At 39.7% G+C, this 19,854-nt stretch overlaps 1 protein-coding gene across 1 annotated transcript in view; it reads left to right on the top strand.

Annotated features, from left to right (window-relative positions):
• The window catches only part of LOC306698626 (protein diaphanous homolog 3-like), a 146,876-nt gene that overhangs the window by 8,412 nt on the left and 118,610 nt on the right, over positions 1-19,854 (top strand). Inside the window, exons 5-7 of the mRNA XM_079163020.1 lie at positions 4,475-4,605; positions 17,711-17,785; positions 17,973-18,042. Coding sequence (XP_079019146.1) covers positions 4,475-4,605; positions 17,711-17,785; positions 17,973-18,042 — 276 coding nt within the window. The remainder of the gene's footprint in view (positions 1-4,474; positions 4,606-17,710; positions 17,786-17,972; positions 18,043-19,854) is intronic.

Below are 19,854 nucleotides of genomic sequence, written 5' to 3'. Positions count from 1 at the left end.
ATGCTTTTGAGTAATACACAAATGGATGAGGTTTAATTTGAATTCTTAGTAACAATTTTGAGTGCTGGAAGATAATTGATTAGATTTTGCGAGCGTTCTTTCGCGGTTGATTGGTCCTCCTTTAAAGTTTCAGCATACAGCCCTGAGCTGTTCTTCCACTCGCCCTCAAAGAAGACAGACGGGTCTCGATAAAGGGTGATAAAACTGTTAGTGTTTAGAGGAAAACGATTTGATCTCCAGAGAATGAGGAACTCTGGACCTTTCTTTCTCTTCCACACCAAAAAAAGACCCTTAAGACTAGAATCCTATTGAAAGACTACAATTTGCAGGTGATACTCCATTAAATATCTACCCTAGAGTGTGTTCATAGCTAATATGATTTCAGTCTGTGATGCTTAGTTTGAATAATAATGAAAACAGCCTCCCTGAGGCCTTTTTTAAATTGATTTTATGTAACAGAAGCTTTAGAATAATCTCTTTCTGATGGCACATACTAACTTAAATCAACTGTTGTTAATAAAAGCCACATACAGTATCTTAACACATGCTGTTTGATGACCGCTGAGATTATCCTTTACATGTTTGTTTAAAAAAAAAAGTTGGTACAGTGTCTTGCAAAAAAACAGTGCATTTATTATATTCGCTGTAATCAGACATCCCTCCAAAGAGGCCTGAGGCTGTCCATCTCTAGTTACCATGGGGACCAGCCTGTTTGTATAACAGCATTTGTTTACCTGCATGGCTAAAAAAAATGTAATGTTGCCTCTGGCCAAAATGCAACAAATTAAAATCCTTCAAAACAGCAGTTTTATGAAATGCTACATTTACACGAGCTGTGGTCAATTCTATATCTACATATCTATATCTATGTTTACAGAGGGAGGTCTTTAAATACGCATGCAGTATCTCTCTCATATCTGTAATTACTGAGTTCATATGTTGTGAGAGTAAGTTTAAGATACTCTAGGCAGATTTACACCAATGAGATAACATTTCAGAAGAGGTAGGAGGGGGATAGAGACATCAAAATGGAGGTAGACTTTGAAGGTGGGTGTGGTCCCAGCAAGCTGGCGGAAGGAGGGGAAGTGGGGAAGGGGGCCAGGCTGAGAATACATACTTAAAGGTCAGGGCCGACCCCCTTCACTTTAATTAGCAGGTGGCCGGTAAGCCACGGGACCTTGGCTTGGGTCTTGAGGAGTCGTAACATTAATTCAGCGATAAATTGCCAAAACTGTAAACGCAACGAACTGCTACATTCACAGCTATAACGTTACTAATATCTTCATTCTCGCCATCAAACCCGCTCCTCTCTTTCTCAACCGCACACTCGCTAATGTTACGCACATAACTTACACGGTGAGTTATTCCAGAGGTTGAAGAAAAGTAGCAGTTACAGAACTTTCCCTGATGCTTAGGCCGGGACGAGGACTCAACTTTGGCTCAATGGACTGTTCAAATTCTCTTACGCGGGCCCAAAAAAGAAAACATTCCTGACACACCCTTCTTAACCTCTTTAATACCGCATCCTCATTGATGTATGCTCCTTGCTGATATAGTCAAGTGTGGTGTGCAGCAGTTGTCTTAAAATAACTAAAATGATTCTACTTCTTGGAGACCCCACTGTGTCAACTTGTCTGCGGTTCCCCTGCTGCGTAGGAGATTGTGTTTTACTAATTGTCACCTTTTTTAAAACACCTGGAAGCTATTTCCAGAAATGCCTCTACTCTACTTGTTGGCTGCTATAATTGTTCTCCTTTACACCTGTGAAGCTTGTCACTTAATAGCGGGCCCACCTCGAAAGTTCAGCCTAATAATATAGCATGGGAGCACTTATCAAGTTGGAAAAAAATATCCTCTATTGGAAATAAAGAGGTAGAAGGCTCACAGGGAGCACTTTCTGGAGTAAATGATGTGGGCGGGACTGAGGTTGCAGGGGGGTCTACACCACCTCTGATTGCAGCAGTTGGTAATGCTCCATTTAGCGAGAAAAGGCCCAAGCCAGACGGCACTGTTGCTGCCACGAGCAGCACTCACGGCTTCCTCATGGTGGGACTGCTGAAGGCCTTTAGAGATGCAGAGAAACAAACAGGCCGGTCGTCATCATCATCATGTCTTCACAGGGCAGGAGAGGGAGGGAGGCAGACACACACTGTATCGTTGATGGGTTGCTATGCAGGCAGGCAGGCAGGCAGCGGGTACAATCGGTGAAATTGCTGCCACTGCTGACACTGGAGGGTGGCGGTTGTTGTCACTGAGGAGTGCTAGAGTCATTGGACCACTAGCTGATTGGAAGGAGGGTGGATTTATACGCCCGGTGGTACTGAGGCAGAACCTCATCGGGGTAAACCAATGGCAAAGTTCTTTTCTTTTTCCAGAGGTTCAAACTGCATACCAAGCTTGTCATTTACTGTCACAAGAGACTTAGAGCTGGAGCCATGATGATGTTTTTTTATCTCTTGGCTTTCATTCAATATGCACATGATCAGTTTCCTTTTCTAAGGCTATAGATGTGCTTCTGATAATTATGTCACACATTCTTTGATGATTAAAGATAAGGGGTATTTTTTTTTTTAAAGTAAGATCTTGACATCTAATGTTATATTTATCATGTATTGAGGAGGATATCATATATTTGGGCTTCAGGTGTAAAGGGAGAGCCAGACTGGGCATAGTTCTATTGTTTGATAGCGATGCAAGCTGATTTCTGAGGCCTTTTGTTGAATGAAAAAATGTACCCAATGATATGGGATCTTATGGCAAACCAAATAAGTGTAGCTTTCTCTTCACAGAAAAACACAGGAAAGCTTCAGCTTTATTTGTGTTGCTCGTGTCTTCCTAGACTGTGAAATGTGCAGGTACATTCACTAGTTTGGCGAGATGCATGTAGATTGTTATTAGACAGGGGAGGTACAATGGCTGTTAAGTTTCTTCAAATCTACGGTCGGATACATTTGATTGCAAAGTTGGACATTTATGAAGGACCTGTCTTACAGGTACACGGAGATTGGGTGACCTTTTTTAGTCATGCCAAATTTTTTGCATGTGATCCAAGATTATATAACCTTGCCGATTTATATTAATTGCTGTGATTTCTGTCGATGACAACATTTTGAACCAATATGAAAAGATTATCGATTCTGTTGCCCTTCGTAAATGTGCTACCTGGGAGATGTGTCATTTTGGTGTTTAGATATTTAGAGGTTTGGAAACTAATTAAGAGACCATCATATTAAAGAAAACACAGGGAAGTATAACTGAGGCTTCAGGCTTTGACCCAAAAGCCTTGAAAAATGAGGCTTTACTAAACGTCAGTTTTAAATACCACTGTTTATGGTGTTTTTATTATTATAAGATAATCCTTTATTAGTCCCACAGTGGGGAAATTTACAAACTACCCATGTTAGTTAAGGACATATTTTACAGACACTGGTACGAACAAAATAATGGGAATAAAAGTATGGCTGTCATTTTTTAGTGGTTACCAGTTTACTGCATGTAACTGCATGCTGCCAGATTCTACTTACTGTAGAAAAAACACTGACCTCACTTTTACATGTGAGGTAAGTGTTGTTGTATTTTTTTTTTTTTAATACCTACCTGACTTGAGCTACTATTGATTGACTAGCGTTCTGTTTTAGAAATAGTAAATGCACCTCCATATGCTATTTAATGGTAAAGCAACAGTATTAGACACATCTAATTGAATGGATTGTGCAGATGCTGCTATTCTCCATGAGTGAAGCTAGTTTCTACTTGCGTTAGTGATACAATATATATTAGAACCCTTTATAAAGTTTCATTGATCTATGTGATTTCTCTGCCTGATAAAGGATTTTTCAACCCTTTTACAACAGATGTGATTAAACCCCCAATATGTATAATATGTACAAATCTTGTTTCATTGTCATTCAATTTATAGTTTTTATGTTTCAATCAATCATTCACTCTAAATGCCCGACACAAGTTATCACCGCCTAAAGTGATGTCTCAGTTTTTATATCCAGCTTATTCAAAATGGTTTATATTTTGTAGGATTAAAGATTCAAACGGGACAAACGACATCACTGTGCCACTTTTAGGCCGGTAAGGAAAAAGATTCACAGAGTTATTCTAGACAAAGGTGTTTTTTCCCTGGTCTTTTGTAACCATTGCATCATGCTGGCAAAGTTATTTGCACTTCAGAGTGCCGTTTTGTTAAATCGTGATTGCTGTATTCACAAGAAGAGAAATAAAATGGCGTATACTCATGAAAATGACGTTTGTTCAAGTAGGCTCGACTTGAATAGATTTTTGTGTTTATAAAGTGACGGGTACCGGTAAGGTATCCTTGGGCAGTTTTGCACATTTGTACTTGTTGAAATGGAGTCTTTCTGCCACTGAACTGACTCTTCAGTCTTTTTGGCCTGATGTTGTTTTGATCACTTTTTCCTCTGGCTGCACTAAAGACGTTCTTTCTCCCCAATCGTTTCTCCAGGGCAGCTTGAGAAGCAGCCACCAGATATCTCCCCAGGAATTCCTGGGAGAGCTGAAGTCGGGGGTGATGGACGAACGTCTGTTTGCCTGTCTAGACTCGTTGCGAGTTTCGCTTACCAGCAACCCTGTCAGGTACAGTGCAAGATCATGACAGTGCTCTCTTCTTTTAACTGTTTAACTGATTATTAGCATTGATTGGTGCCCTCACTATTTTCTCTTTTCTAATTCCCTTTGTGAGTCATTTTTAGTCTCAATACATGTTGTTTTATTAAAGAGGTACTGCACACTTCAAGATATTTTTTGTGCTGTAAACTATATACGACTGTCCTGTGATATGTGATATTGATATTGTTTGTCAGCATTGGCCTTGCAAGGTTCAGGGCTGATTTCAAAGTCAACCAGTTGGGACTTATCTATATCTTCATGAAACGTCTGTTTTGTAATGACACCAATATTTTTCAAAACATTTTTTCGTTGTTTGCGCTGATCATTTAACAAGGAGTGTGTGGTGTATATTCAAACCTTCAAAATGCTCCAGCTATCAGCTTCTTTTTGCAAAATTGTGTTAGGCATGATTATGATCGACTTCTATTCCCCACTAATTAAGTTCAATCCAATAACTCAGCAATGACAACTACTTTTTAAAGTTGTTCTAAGATGTTAAAAGGGTCAGATTCCACAGTAATGCATTTTCACTTAAGGTAGTCTCTGTTCATCTGTTAATCCAAATACTTTTCCTATGTTGGGAGGTTTTGCATGCATTGTTTATCGCCGTCATTATTATTTTTATAATAAGAAATGCTTAAAAAGGAATGCATGTAATGTTCACATTTAATACTTTGCATTAACGTATTATCTTTGTTAATAATGTCTTACTAATTACTATTATTATTTTGTGACAATGTGTTTTAGCTTGTATGCATACCTGCATATTAAGATACATTGTCTCCTGTCGGGTCGTAGTCATTAGTTTAACAAAACAAAAATTGGAATGGATCCTTTCACATTTGTGTTTGTAATGCATGAAATGAACTCTTTTGACCTGGGCTTTCTGTTAACTTTTCACTTCAACTACTTACATTATTGTGTCTTTGTCAAATATTCGTTTTGCAGCATGGTGTTTATATTATTATTTTGGCAAAATTTCCAGATATAACAATTTTAGACTGGGATAAGAGGTTATGCACTAGTGCACATTTTGAATATAATATTGTTTATGGTAGGATGGCTAGTTTTGTAAAGGTACATTTTTTGCCCGAACAAACTAAATCTGACTGTGACTAGGGGGGGCTTTCCTTTTGGTTCTGTCTAAGCTACATTGACGAGCAGATCCCTGGCAGTCTTGTCTTGGTTGTCTCCCTCTCTTAGATTTAGATTGTTGCTTTGGGCTCTCTCTGTCTGAGGTCGGGGATTTGCAAGTTTGTTTTTCTTATTATCATTTACTCTGCCAGAGCCACTTTAAAGGCGGTCAATGTAAGCTCAAACATTTAGTCTTCGCTGACTTTTGAACACTTTACCACCACCATACACACAGATATATGATGTATTTGATCCCAGCAAGCCATTTTCACGAACTAAATATCACAGATACTTTTCTGTTCAATACAGGGTTTGTATGAAATTTTAAAATAGTTTTTTCTAGGCCTGAATAAGCTTTGGGAAAACGAATAAATAAAATAACTTTGTTTCACAAATATATACAGTATATTTGGCTCTATGAAAATCTTTTTACTGTTTTAGTTGACCAATTTAACATTGCAGTGGATGAGGTTGTGAGGTTACGCACTTTCCACGCCGACTTGAGTTGCAGCTTGTATGCCAGAGAAATATAAATGTGTGCTCTGCCAGGAAAGTGCAGATTTATTAATGTTTGGACAAGTTTACGGCTCGAGAAAGATACATTTCCATTTCGACCATGGGAGAGGCAGTGCTAAAAGTTAAATGTTGTGAATCAGCTCTTACCCCCATCATTGGCTTTTTTTTTTTTTACCGTGGGTACCAACGTGAGGACACTTTCTGCTACCCTGAACAAACTCTGGTCCCCCTAAAAAACAAGGGACTGGAGATCAAGATTTGACTGGACTCTTGACCATCCACTAAGAATTGACGGAAGGATAAGCCTCCCAGTGGCTCAGAGGCTCACTGTTGACCATGTCAGATCTGTTGGGAGCATAACCAAAGCAGAGATCACCAATAAGCTGCTATACGTTTAGCTGCAGGAGCCAGGAGGCAGACATACTGTGGCTACCTGGAGGAACAGATGAGAAAGAGGGAGAGGGGAGCAGCAAGATGTTGACCTGAAAAAAGAGGCCCTCACAGATGAGCAGGAAGAGTGCTAAGACAGATACATTTGCAAATCAGTGGATGAATACGCTGAGAAATCACAAGCAACACGCAAACTGACCTTGATCACCAAAGCCAACGCTTTCTGCCAAGCTGCGAAAGAAAAGAAATCCTCTCTGCTCGAGATTGAAAAGCAGATTGATGAGAAGCTTGCAGAAATGGAAAAAATATACTGTGAGAATTTATTTGGGTGATTCAAACATGGAAACTGCTCTTCTTTTAATATTCCATGTTAATGGGAAATAGGAGGGGGAGCTGGTTTAAAATTCCCAAAGTTTGTATTGCAAAAGTTAGTTAGTTCTTCACTGACACTGCTGCTTTCTAAAGTTCTGCTAATATGTGTCAGTGTTACTGGATCAAAAGTTAATTTACTCATTTATTGCTTATTTTCCAAACATTATTGCCTCCCACTTATTTAAAGCTACACAATGGAATTCTGGAAACAATGGAAACTGTTTATTTTTTATCAAACCGTATAGCTTGCTATTCATTTTATCTAGGTATACTGTATATTTCCGGGGGAACCTTTTTATTCTTTTTTTTTTATGTATACCCAGACATTTCACAGAATGTGTGGTCATGGAAATGTATTTGTAAAACGTGTATGAACCCTGATAAACTCCACACAATGCCTTTCTTGTAAGAAGAAAAAAAAAAGGGCTGCCATGCTGTTCACGGCTGATTGAGGATGACTGTGGTCTTGCATCATCTTCGGGACTCTCGCCTTGTGTTTTATGGGCAAATTAACTTTAATTGCAATAAACGGATGAGAAAAGATGCAGAAATAACCACATAATGGTACGGATTTATAAAACGTCTGAATTAAGGCTTTTCTAGATCTGTCCGCAAGACAAAAAAGCAAACGACTTTTAAAATGCTAGTTTTCTGGATGGAGTTTGGATCGATCAGTTTATAGCTGCTCCATCACCACATAAACTAAATTCACCTTATTGTTTATAGCATAGACAGTCTATGGTTTATACACATACATTTTCACTCATAGAGTTATGTATGGTCGCTGTACAAATATGACGTACTATCCCATAACTCTGGGTACCCAATATTTTGTCATCCATTTCTGATTCAACAACTGTGGGATGTCAACACAAATAGGCTTTCGCTACACAGCGTCACAGCGGCTCGCTCCAGTTGATTTATTTAAAATCTATATTTTTAAGTCTGCCTATTTGTGTTATTTGTGTGGTGTCATTGACTTAGTATGTAATGGCGGCATGCAAAAAGTTTGCTTGGTGTTCGTAGTGAACACACCATATTCTTATCGTGGCTTATAAAGCCTTCCTACTGCCAGGCTCATCTTGTTGACTTCACATGTTATTTGCACTCCCACACACCACTGTGCTGTACACAGTAGTGTACGAGTGGCGGCACACACATGGATGTACAGATACTTCATTATGTTTTCTAGAACCTGATTAGCACTCCAGCTCTATCAAGACGTCCAAGAGAAAATGATTGTTCAGAGCTTTTAATGATGATGAATCCACTTTCTTTGTAAACCTCAGTTTTTTATTTTTTTATTTGAATCAATGACATTAGGAAAAACTGTGCAAAGACTGTCAAGGACAGATATGCTTCAGAGCTTTAATTAGGCAAACATACTCAAGTGTTCATTTTGTTAACAGTAAACATGAGGTAATATGTGTTTGTCAGTTGCCTTTTTTGATGAAACATTAGTTGGATTACATTTATATAAGTGACCATAACTCTTGTAATATCTGTCACTGAATTCATTTTAGTGATTAACTATGACGGGAACTGTTCAAAATATATTGTTAAAAAAAATGACCAGAATTGAGTATAAAGACAAAAACTCTCAATGAATTGCATATAATAATAAAACAAACGTGTCAAAGTGAAGTCATGTACATCCACACCTCTTTGTTATTAGCATTTTTCGCTCTGTGCCTGCATCATCTGCCCTGTTGTACATTGGTGTGTGGACTGCCGTTTTGAAGCCTTGAGTTTGGCGATTTGGCTGTCGCCATCTTGGAATACGGCCGTCGCCATGTGTTGTTTTTTCCCGCAAGCGATGAACGGAAGTTACCATATTTGGAATGCGGAGGAGCGACGTAGAGACGTGGTGTACGGCTCTGGTAGCGGCAGCGACCTGTCAATCACAGTAACAAACTCCACTTTATGGTCTATTTTACTCTAAACTGGACCATGGTGTACGAAATGAACATCATGCATTATTGAGGAAGACTTGAAGCTAGCGATTGAGACCATAAACTCCTTTCACTTACAATGTTTACTGAGGTAATAAATCAAGTGAGAAGTAGAGTCATTTTCTCATAGACCCATAAAATCTGACTTCTTTTTGCAACCAGAGGAGTCGCCCCCTGCTGCTCAGGAGAGAGTGTAAGTTTTAAGACACATACGCATTGGCTTCACTCTGTAGAACCGGAGGTTGCTGCCTGGTCTACAAACAGTAAGAGCTTGGTGAATGAGAAGATTGCAGATAGAATGGACACGGGCAACAACATGGCTTGATGGTAAAGAAAACGCCAGTAACTGTTAGTATTTGTACCGGCCGTTGCGGTTGCACTGCCTCATAGTGGTGAATCTGTTACTTTTCAGGTAGAAAGCAGTGGCTATGTTACCTCTTGCCATTTGGTTTAAGGCTAAAAAAGAAAAGTTTGTCGTGATGCAATTGATCTGCATCTGGAATTTTGTGCTTTATCTTGTTGATTGTGTTGATAAATGCTATGTGAAGGCTGTTGTTGCTTGTTATAAATGCGCCAGTTAGCGCAGCACCATGTAAAAATGTCTAGAAACATTCTAGGAACCGTGTTAATACATCTTGAACAAATCAAACGTGTATATAATACTGTATATAATGTATACATAAAGTACGTGATAGCTTGCTACATGAGCTCCCACAAAACCGTGGTATGAAAAGCAACAGTCTCTGCTTACCCACTGCTGTTTATGGGACCCTCACCTGTGTGATCCTCGAGGAAAACGTGGCCGGCAGGCACCCACTTTTGATGAGGTCACCACTAATAAAATGGACAGTCAGGCTTATGTATAATGACATAGTCTGGCTTGATCATAAATCTGCCTTGGCTAGAAACAGTGGGCCGACAGCGGTAACCCATTGCTACCTAATAGCACCATTACGATCCTGAGTTGTGGGGATTGATTTGGCGCTAAAGGTATTTTGCCTGCCTCTGTTTTTGGATGCTGGTCACTGTCACTTTCTTGGAACCGTGGCAGCAAACATCTCTCACTCACTGCCTCAATCCAATATCAGGTCTTGTCAGATATAGGCTGACAGACTTATGGGCTCCCTCATCAGGTTCCTTCTGGTGGAGAGGGCAGACTTGGAGGTAATTTTGTACTCGCTGCAGCTCCAGAGTGTCCTGTGACGCTCTCCTCTGACCCCCTTACCCACCTACGCTGCTCTAGCTCTCGCTACATTTTTTGTGAAGCGAGGCCACAGTGCTGGCCCACAGGACCAGCAAGGCTACAGGATGTAATTGTATTAAATGGATTTGATAAATGGATCTGACAAACAAGTGGAAATTGGTTTTTGATTTTATATTAAAGCTGACCTTAAGGTTTAAGGTTCCAGATTAATGTATTTATTTCTTTCTTTTCAGTTTAGCGTCTCTTCCTTACTCTAACATTGTTAATATGCCTTGGTTGCTATTCTCTCATATGCCCGCCACCCATGTGGTGCACACACAAAGCTTCAAATAATAAACCACAGGTTATATTTCCTATTCATGTTAAGTGGTAGGTTATTAAAGCTGTAATTTGAATTCAAACCTTTTTTTTTTATATCGTCTGTGACATAAATGTAGGGCTGTACAGGTTTTTTTTTAATCAAATTGACCAACCAAAAGTGATATTAATGTGGTCTTGGTGAATATTTGTATGATGCAATTTTAACACAAACTGTGCGAAGATGGTCAGGATTTTTTAATAATAATAATTTTAAATGGTTAGTATCCGATTTGATGAATATTCCTTCGATTTGGCAAAGATGTGTGTGTGTGTGTGTGTGTGTGTGTGTGTATATATATATATATATATATATATATATATATATATATATTACAATTTCAACTTTTATTATAAAAAAATATATAAAAAAATTCAAATCACTATTTCAAACCATTTGAAAAAAATCTTGATAAAAACAATATTTTAACACCTTAACTTTTGCGACATTTTAGAAATGTATACGTTTTACGAGCATTGTTATTGTTAGCAGCAATCTGCTAGAGCAGCGTCAATCAATAACCTCTATTTATTTCAGATGTTCCGCATTACTGTGACTTCCTCCTCCTTCCATCTGTCCCTGGAGAACCCTCTTGTAGTCAGTTAACTTGCTATACTTGGGACAACATTTTAAAGTTCATTTTTTTAAATTTCTGGTTCATAATTGCTTTAGCGGAGTGCAACGCCGTGCTGCCCTGCCTCGGAACCTTGGAGGCATTCTCCTGAGACTCCGTTAGAAGTCAAGCTACCTTAGCTGTGAAGTTAGCCAGATAAGGCGCCTCATTTTTCTCTTTTGATTTATGACTGTTTTTGTTTCCCAGGGAATGGGATGATGAATTTGTTTTCCTTATTTTTTTTTAATGCTCTCTGCCTCGCTCTGTTTCTTGGTGTCTTTCTAAGATGATAGCCCTCAGTCGAGTACCGCTGTGCTTCTTTTGAACCCGTTGATGGTTGTTGGTGTGATTACAGTATGCCTCCGGTCCCTGAGTGAGCGTTAATTACTGTTTATTGCATTGTGTAATTAACAAAGAAAAGTAGTTTACAGTATCTCATCCACCTATTGGGAGACTGACCAATAACATGGGATTATTTTCCATGTTGAAATTTGAGGCAGTATTCACAAAAGACATGGAAGATTTGAAGTAGCGTGATATGTGTCAGTTGCAGATGAATACCCGCTTGCAGAATCATATTTCATCACACTGTCCATCAGTGTCTCAACTCCAATTTTGTGTTGTTGTGCTCACTGATGGTGGTTTCCTTGGTAAAATAAACGGAGCCAATCAAAGCTGTGTATGCAGGACCACGAATGGTGAATTAATCTTTAATTGTGGATGAGATCGACACATATCCAGGTTGATGCAAAAGCTGGGCTCAGACATCAGGAGTTCTGGGACAATTTAACGCCAATTCATCCCCATACGACAACCGGAGGAGAAATCAGCTAGCATGTTACCGTTCACAGATGATACAACTGCCAGTTACAATCTCCCCTCTCGTTCCGAAGAATAGTCCATCCGTGTTGATCGCTTCTCCCCAGCCATCTCAACTATTGCTACAATTATTACTACGGCACGTTGTAGCGCCACGTCAGTCTCCCTTTTTGTTTACATCTGCTTCCCCACGAGATGGTGGTTTGCTCCCTCTGGCACGATAACCTTAATAACATCCTGTATGTGTGTGATGCTCCGTTATTTTTAAATCTTGTAGTGTATGCTTGTTTGAGATTAGAGAGAAGTACATCTGTGAAGATTCCCCTTACAGTATGTGTGTGTGTGATGCAACCTGATTTGAAAATCGGTTAGATGTACAGAGCTCGTTTAGATAATGATTCTTCTTTGATTGACGTGACAAACATTAAGTGCTCTTACCGTAACTTCCATGTCATAAATAGCAATGACATTGACAGGACACGGACATCAATCACTACTGATTGGTTGAATAGACAATATTTACTGGGAGCAGTGCACCTTAATCAACACTGATATTTAACATATGATACAAATGCGCTATGGTTAGCTTCGTGGCTAATGTGCACCAATGGACTCCTATATTTGTGAAATGTCCACACGGCTGGTGGAAAAGCAGCATGTGTAGATCTGCTCTGTGTCCTATGTGAACATTGAAGCGACCCATGGTCATGGTTCACCATGATTACTGTGTGTGTGTGTTTGTTGTCATCTGTATGACCAAACACAATGTTAACAGGTTGCAGTCAGACATAAATCATTGCTGCAGTTTCTCTAGCAAAGAAAAAAGCTGAGGAAAGTGTTTTCAGATCATTTTTTGTTACACAACACGGCTCCGAACACTGAGGACATTGAGGCAGAGAATGTGATTAAAGTTTTTCATTTGGGATGTGGGAGGGGTGCCAGATGTTAGGAACTAATGAAACCCAAGGGCTGCCAAAGCATGCTAGATTAGCAAACAGAATTTTAAATACTAATTACTTTGGAGTCTAGACAGACAGCATGTCAACTACAAAGCACTTGTGACTAAAGGAATATTACTACTGTCTTAGAAAGTTATTATCATCAACTTGGATACTACAATTTTACTATTTTAGGAACTTCCGTATTATGGAAGTTGCAGCCTTATTGATATGACTCTTTCAAATTTTGCTTTGGATTAGTGTATGGACACATGATGCTTGCAGTATAATAATAAACCTAATCATGAGGAATAACAGATGACAGGTGACATTATTAAACACACAAGCCTCTGTTGGTGTCTATAAGCTGGACCCCGACTCATTTTCGAACCAAGGGCAACTTCTGCCATATTGGTTGTCGTTTTGACGTGCAGGTGGAGGGAGGCCATAGTGCCTGAATGATCAACGGTCTGGTTCTTAGACAATTTGTCAGTGGTCCCCACGACTGCTCTGGAAATGTATTATTTAGCTATTAACGCAAAAGTATATATTTATATATTTTCTACGTCTTCCAGACCTCTGCGGTTTTATATTTAAATTTTTTGTCCTCTTACCTTCTGTTCAAATGAGAATTGCACAAAGTAATCCAGTTTCTCTCTTTCTTACTAGCCTCTCTGTCTTTTTAGTAGCCCTCCTGTTAGAAAAAAACAACTTGATTGGCGTTGTCACCGGACAAACCAGGGGAACTGTACTTGCGTTCGGTGTGAGCACGTGCGTCGTAGCCGTTTAATTGAGCTGTTCATTGTCAGCATAAAAATAGAAGGTTACGCGAGTTAACGCAATGTACAAGATCAATAGAAGTGCACAGTGTCTGTCTGCACAGCTTTATCCGTCTTATCCCCGCTCTACTTCCTGACCTTCGGCTATGACGAAGACACATTCGTTGGATACATTATTGCCTCGGCCTGATTGTTCTCGCTCGTGAAGATGAGACTTTTCTCCAGGTCTTGTGGACGGCTATTAAATTGCCCCCTTTCTGGGCTCTGAGATGTACTAAATTTGCCAGGCCTCTTACCCGACGCCCTTTGAAAACCTTTGAAAACACTCATGTGTTTCAAGGCAAATGTCTTTAAAAATTGCTGCAGCAGACCCTGACAGTACAGGCTTGTTGGCTTCCTGTGCAATATTTCCTGCTATAGATCAACCGGTTATTTTCCTTTGCTCTCTGCCTCAGCTGCTGCTGCTGAAAAGTCAGCATGCAGTGGCCACTGAGTTATGCATTTCAATGACGCTCATGTCGAGACCCTCGCCTTGCCTACTCTATAACCACAATGGCCACGGCCCAGTGAGAAGTGATTTCTTTTTTTTCCTCAATCATGAGAGCCTCAATACTTAGTTACCTTGGCGGCGGCTGTCCCTGTCTTCATCAGATTGGCGGCAGTGACAGTTATTTGTCAGCCTCCCTTATTTTCTTAACCCTGTCGCATACATACTCGTACACCTACTCTGCTTCCTCGCGGCAGCCTGAAGCTTGAAGCCGTGGGGATTTTAAAACAGGCCTTACCATTCGCTAATGTTATCATATATGCCTAAATCAACGTGTTGGGAGCTTTTCAAGATCAGTGTTGTTGCTATTTGTTTGTGCACTGATCGCCCCTATGGTTGACCATATTAAAACCCAACACATCCTGGTTAAGCTACACATGTTTCCCCCTTGATGATTGCTACATCTAACTCACAGGGTTTAGTTTGGACATAAAGCCAAAAGAACTGTACCTACTGATGTCTCAATCGATTAGCCGAAGTTCAATGATCATGTGGCGATCAGAAAACCGAGATGATTTCCCAACTCTGATGTGCATGAGACGGTGTCATGTGTGTAATGCTCACTACTGTACACGTCACACTTCAGCACTTTGTAATTGTTTTGAAACTGTATAAACCACCTCACCAGTTACCGTAGCTATCCTTGTGAAGTCACAGAATTTAAAGCAGCAAAGTTGGCGAGCTAAATTCGATTACACAAGCTTGAATTACCTGCTGCAGTGGCCCAATGGTCTTCTTTTTTTCAGTCGAAAAAGAATTAACGTTCCCTTACGCCATTTGCAGTCACATTTGCTGTGTTGCCTCTTTGAATAAACTACCCTCTTCATATATTGAGTGACTGCATCACTAGTGCAGCGTTTCCTTGTTTTTTGGTGGAAAATAAATGGAAATCAGCCTTCCCCTGTGTTCATTCAAGGTGTGAACAACATATTATGTGAAACAAAACGAGCATAGACACATGATCTACATACAACCTCGTACTCCTTTTAAAGACATTCAGCTCAGATAACAGCTTCCCATTTTATGATTTCACCTTGAGGATTTCTGTAGATTTGATGCTGGGAGGCATGCAGCTTGTTGATTAGGACTGTACAAACACTGAATGCTAATGTTCAGAGAGGTTATTCAGTTTCAATCGGGAGGGAGGTGCAGTCGCTCCCAATCTCACTCATGCTGTCTTTGTTTTTTGCATACCCTAAAGGGTTTTGCCTAAACAATTTATTTGTTCCTTTTTCTGCTCCTTATTAGAATCAAAGTTAAAACTTCCCTGTTCTTGTGAAGTTGTCGCTGCTCTTTGTCCCATTGCCTACCGTCACATATGGGTTAAAACTTTGGATCTCCAGCATTTGATGTCTCAGTGACGAGAAATACTAACACCGTTTCTTTTTCTTTCCATTCTGTTTTGATTGCATCCAAGAAGTCTCAAAATTGGAATAGTTTTCATAAGGCAAAAGCGTATTGCTTCTGTTATGCTATGTAACACACACACACGCACACGCACACGCACACACACTGTTATTCCTTCATCTGCTTACAGTACAGGTTTAGAAATCATTGTAAACTACAACTGGGAAGACTAAAGGAACTGTTTGGTTTATGTAGAGGAATGCCCTATTTTCTGCATTATTAACTTCTAACAGTTCTCTCACAACATGTGGATCCAGAGAAATCCTAACCTAACCTGCTCCAATTGTTAAGGAACAAGCTTATAGGGAAAGTTCACTCCAACATTTAAAAGTACGTATTTTTTCCTCTTACCTGTAGTGCTATTTATCGATCTAGATTGTTTAGGTGTGAGCTGCCTAGTTTTGAAGACTCAGTCGTGAAGATGGTTGCCTTCTATTAAATAGAATGGGACTAAATGGCATTCGGCTTGGGGTGATCAAAGCGGCAAAAAAATAAATTGCTTAAAAAAAACTCGACAGTCTTTTTCCAGAACTCATGACCCGGTTATTCAAGATAATTTGCAGACCTTGTCGTTAACAGCTTCATGTAGGAACTATTTCCTTTCACCGTTTAATCACCTTTTCCAGAGAATTGATGGCTTAATAGTCATGCAGGGAGTGCCGTTAGTGACAGTGTGGGCTCCATGGTAGCTGTGACAGCGGCGGGGGGCGGGGGGCGGGGGGCGGGACTTAGCGAAGGGTCAATTACAGAAGCTGAGCAAGAAAAAAAGCCCTGTTAACTTAATAAACACCACATATTCACATGTCGTGACAATGTTGATCGTGCCAGAGAATATATATCGTACACTTAAACTGATAGATTTTTTAGGTGGGCTTTTCTTTTAGGTGGCTAAAATACATTTTGCTGCCGCCCACGTCCACAGCCGTAGATTACCTCGCTTCCCTGTTTATACTTGTCAGTTTCTCCAAAATCAGGGCATGCTGACCTTTTCCTGTAGCTAATACACTGACTATGGATAAGTACCTCATGCAAGCCCACTTCAAAATGCCTAAACTATCCCTTTTAATGTCTGATATTTTGACGAGCACTCTTGTAAAATAAGAATTAGTTTGATTCTCTTTGTAGACACACCCGGCATTGCCTTCTTCAAACTATGTCTCCTTCACTGGAAAGAAATATGCCCTTTTATGAATAACATAAAGCTATACATTATGTTTGTCCCAAGCTTTAGATAGTACTTCTTTAATCGCAGGCAGCGGTCCCTGGGATCCATCAAAGGCGCCTTCTCTGTAAAATGTGTTTTTAAATCAACTTTCTCACACAGAGCAGTCTGAAAATTCAATCCTCCGATAGCATATTTGATGGAGCAGTGTGAACTTGCATAACCTCCTTGAGAATGATACGTCTCACAAATGTCACTTGCATCATATTAGTATAACCTCCATATCCCTCTGGCCCCAAACTCCTTACTCTGCATTGAGATTTTTTTTTCTTTCTTTGTTTTAGCCATTTTTCGTTTATTCACTCAGAAGATCAATGCCACTGTGTAAAGGCCTTTAGCAACATTTTGTTATCAGTGTTTTTCTATCTTTGGACAAACAACACTGAATACATGATACAGTTATTTTTCAACTGTAAAATGTCCTGCTCAGTATGTACCTTGGTCACATTTATGGAATCCTTTTCAAAGATGTTTGTGTGTTTAATAGCCATTATTAGATCTGTACGTTCTCAAATATTGTTACGGTCATCCTCAAAAATGCAGTATTGTTTCAGACTACACAACTTCTATAGATAACTGTAGTAACTGTGTTTGAATGTGCTTTCCTTTTGCTGTTTCCTTATGTCTATAATATGTCACTGCAGATTTTCTTACTATGCGATCCTGCGTTTGCTACTGCTGCTTTCTCCTCAGCACAAAGTACTGAATTCTTGTTTTTTTCTTTCTTAAAACTTTCCACAGTGGCGGATGAGTATGGAAGTGTTGCCGTCAGTTGTCAGTTTTACACTGTTATGGTATTGATTTGATGTTTGTTATTTCAGTTGGGTGCAGAGCTTCGGGCACGAGGGTCTCGGACTGCTGCTGGACGTTTTGGAAAGGTTGCTGTTCAAGAAACAGTAAGTTTACTCCCTCACTCGTGTGTATTCTTGCACACACTCTCTCCTATCTCACTCCAGTTCTTTATTCAGAGTCCTGTGTCTGTTTATGACAATGTACACTCCTTTTCAAACACCCTGCATACAGTTTGTCTTCACACTGTACTTTAGAGACCAACTGCTCCTCATTACTCTCTCGTGTCCCTAGGCAAGAGAAGCTCGACAAAAAGAATCAACACAAAGTTGTCCAGTGTCTCAAAGCCATCATGAACAATAAGGTAATGACAATACATCTTTTTTTTGTCAGCAGACCCAATTGGTAAAGTTTCATAATTTTGGTAATACAGTAAATTTGTTTAACCTTAGATTAATGCTTTTAATCGCCCAACACTAGGGGTGTCATTCTTTACTGGTATTTTCTTTTGTTGAGAGAAAACAAGTTTTTTCGGTTAATCTAAAGATTTTGTGTTCGTGTTTTTCAGTGGTTATTTGTGTCTGTGGGCATTATAGCCAATATTAACTTTATGTGGGAGTGTTTGCCATTGGATGAACTCTTATAGACTCATTTAAGGTGCAGCTGTGGTGGCGGGTGTTCTACCACCAAAGTCAGAATTTTACTATTCCTACGTTCATGTTATTCCGTTTTGTCCTTTTACCCTTCGGGACTTTTCGTATATTTTGCATTTTGAGTCGAGTCTGATCTCCAAGGGTAATTTTAATCCCATCCACGTCGACATCTGGTGTTGTCATGCAATTACCAAATTAGGCACCTGGGATTTCAATTACAAAGGGTTTATGACCAGTGGAGAAGAAGAGTAGCTTCACAACAATATGGAGCCAATTGGGTGGAGTTTTACTAATGTCCTGATGCAATCTGGATGATGCTGTGTGACATATTTGCACAGATCTAAGTTTCCTGGCGTGCAAAAAGTCCCCACAAAGAGAGTGTAAGTTAAGGAAAGAGAGAGAGAAACGACTATATTTGCAGATTCTTTCAATGTGGTAATAATGTACTCCACAACAAATTAATAACCATGAATCCCACAACAGTGTGTCTCTGTTTCTATATCTCTGTGTTGTTTTGTTGTGTGTGGATATTGCATCTCAAACAAAGCAGTTTATTTGCTTTACAGATTTTTAGATGCATTGTAAATGCAACAGGATCGTGCAAAAATAGACTTTTGGTTATGGATTTAGTGTCTGAGTTTCGTTCCTGGGACTCCTTATAGCAGCTCTTGGTTTGGTCAGTGGACATAAATGGACACGGACAGCCGTTGTGTTACACAGAACAGATTACCTTGAGAAGGAAAATAAACAAAATGGCATTTTGAAAAGACTTAAAAAGGAGGGCAGGGCAATAAACCAAAAAATGTACTGAGACGGACATTTACAGGGTTCCCACGGTACCTGGAAACCATGGAAAACATGGAATTTATTTTTTCATTTTCCAGGTTTGGAAAAGTCATGGAAACTGAGCAAAAGTGAACACTTACATGGAAATTGAAACAGTTGTCCTGGAAAATTTTATTTATGTGTAAAATAGTAATAAAATGAAACTATTGAGCACAGAATTAAGATGAGTTTATAAAAACCCTTTACATGTGAACAGCTTTTACTGTAGATATAAATGGATGATCCCATGTTGTAGAGCATGCTCTTGGCATCCTATCTGGTATATTGGATGTTGGAATTTGATGCAGGCAACCTGGTGATATTGACTTTAAAAGTATAGTTTCGGATTGGTGGACTTCGGGAATAATAACCGAGAAACGTTACTCGCGATCTCAATAGAAGGGTCAAATACATGCATTTCCCAGCCAACACGGGAGCCTTGACATCTACAGTGAAACTTCTTATGCAAGTTTATCCTCAAATGTAAGTAGCTGTGTTTTAACTGTGTGGTAAACCTGGGTCTACCACACTAGGTGTCCAAGGGGGTTGTGTGTGTGAGGGGAGGGGGGCGCGGATGGGGGCGGAAAGCTTCAGGGGCCTATAGATCATCACTTAATATGGTACCTGGAAAATCAGGAGGTAGCATGGAATTTTTTTTCAAGGCAAGCGTGGGAACCCTGATTTTGCATCTCTCACCG

This window comes from Pholis gunnellus (assembly GCF_910591455.1).
Source record: "Pholis gunnellus genome assembly, chromosome: 1".
NCBI classification, from domain to species: domain Eukaryota; kingdom Metazoa; phylum Chordata; class Actinopteri; order Perciformes; family Pholidae; genus Pholis; species Pholis gunnellus.
The sequence above is the reverse complement of the archived record's forward strand: the minus strand, read 5'-3'. Positions and strand labels throughout refer to the sequence as shown.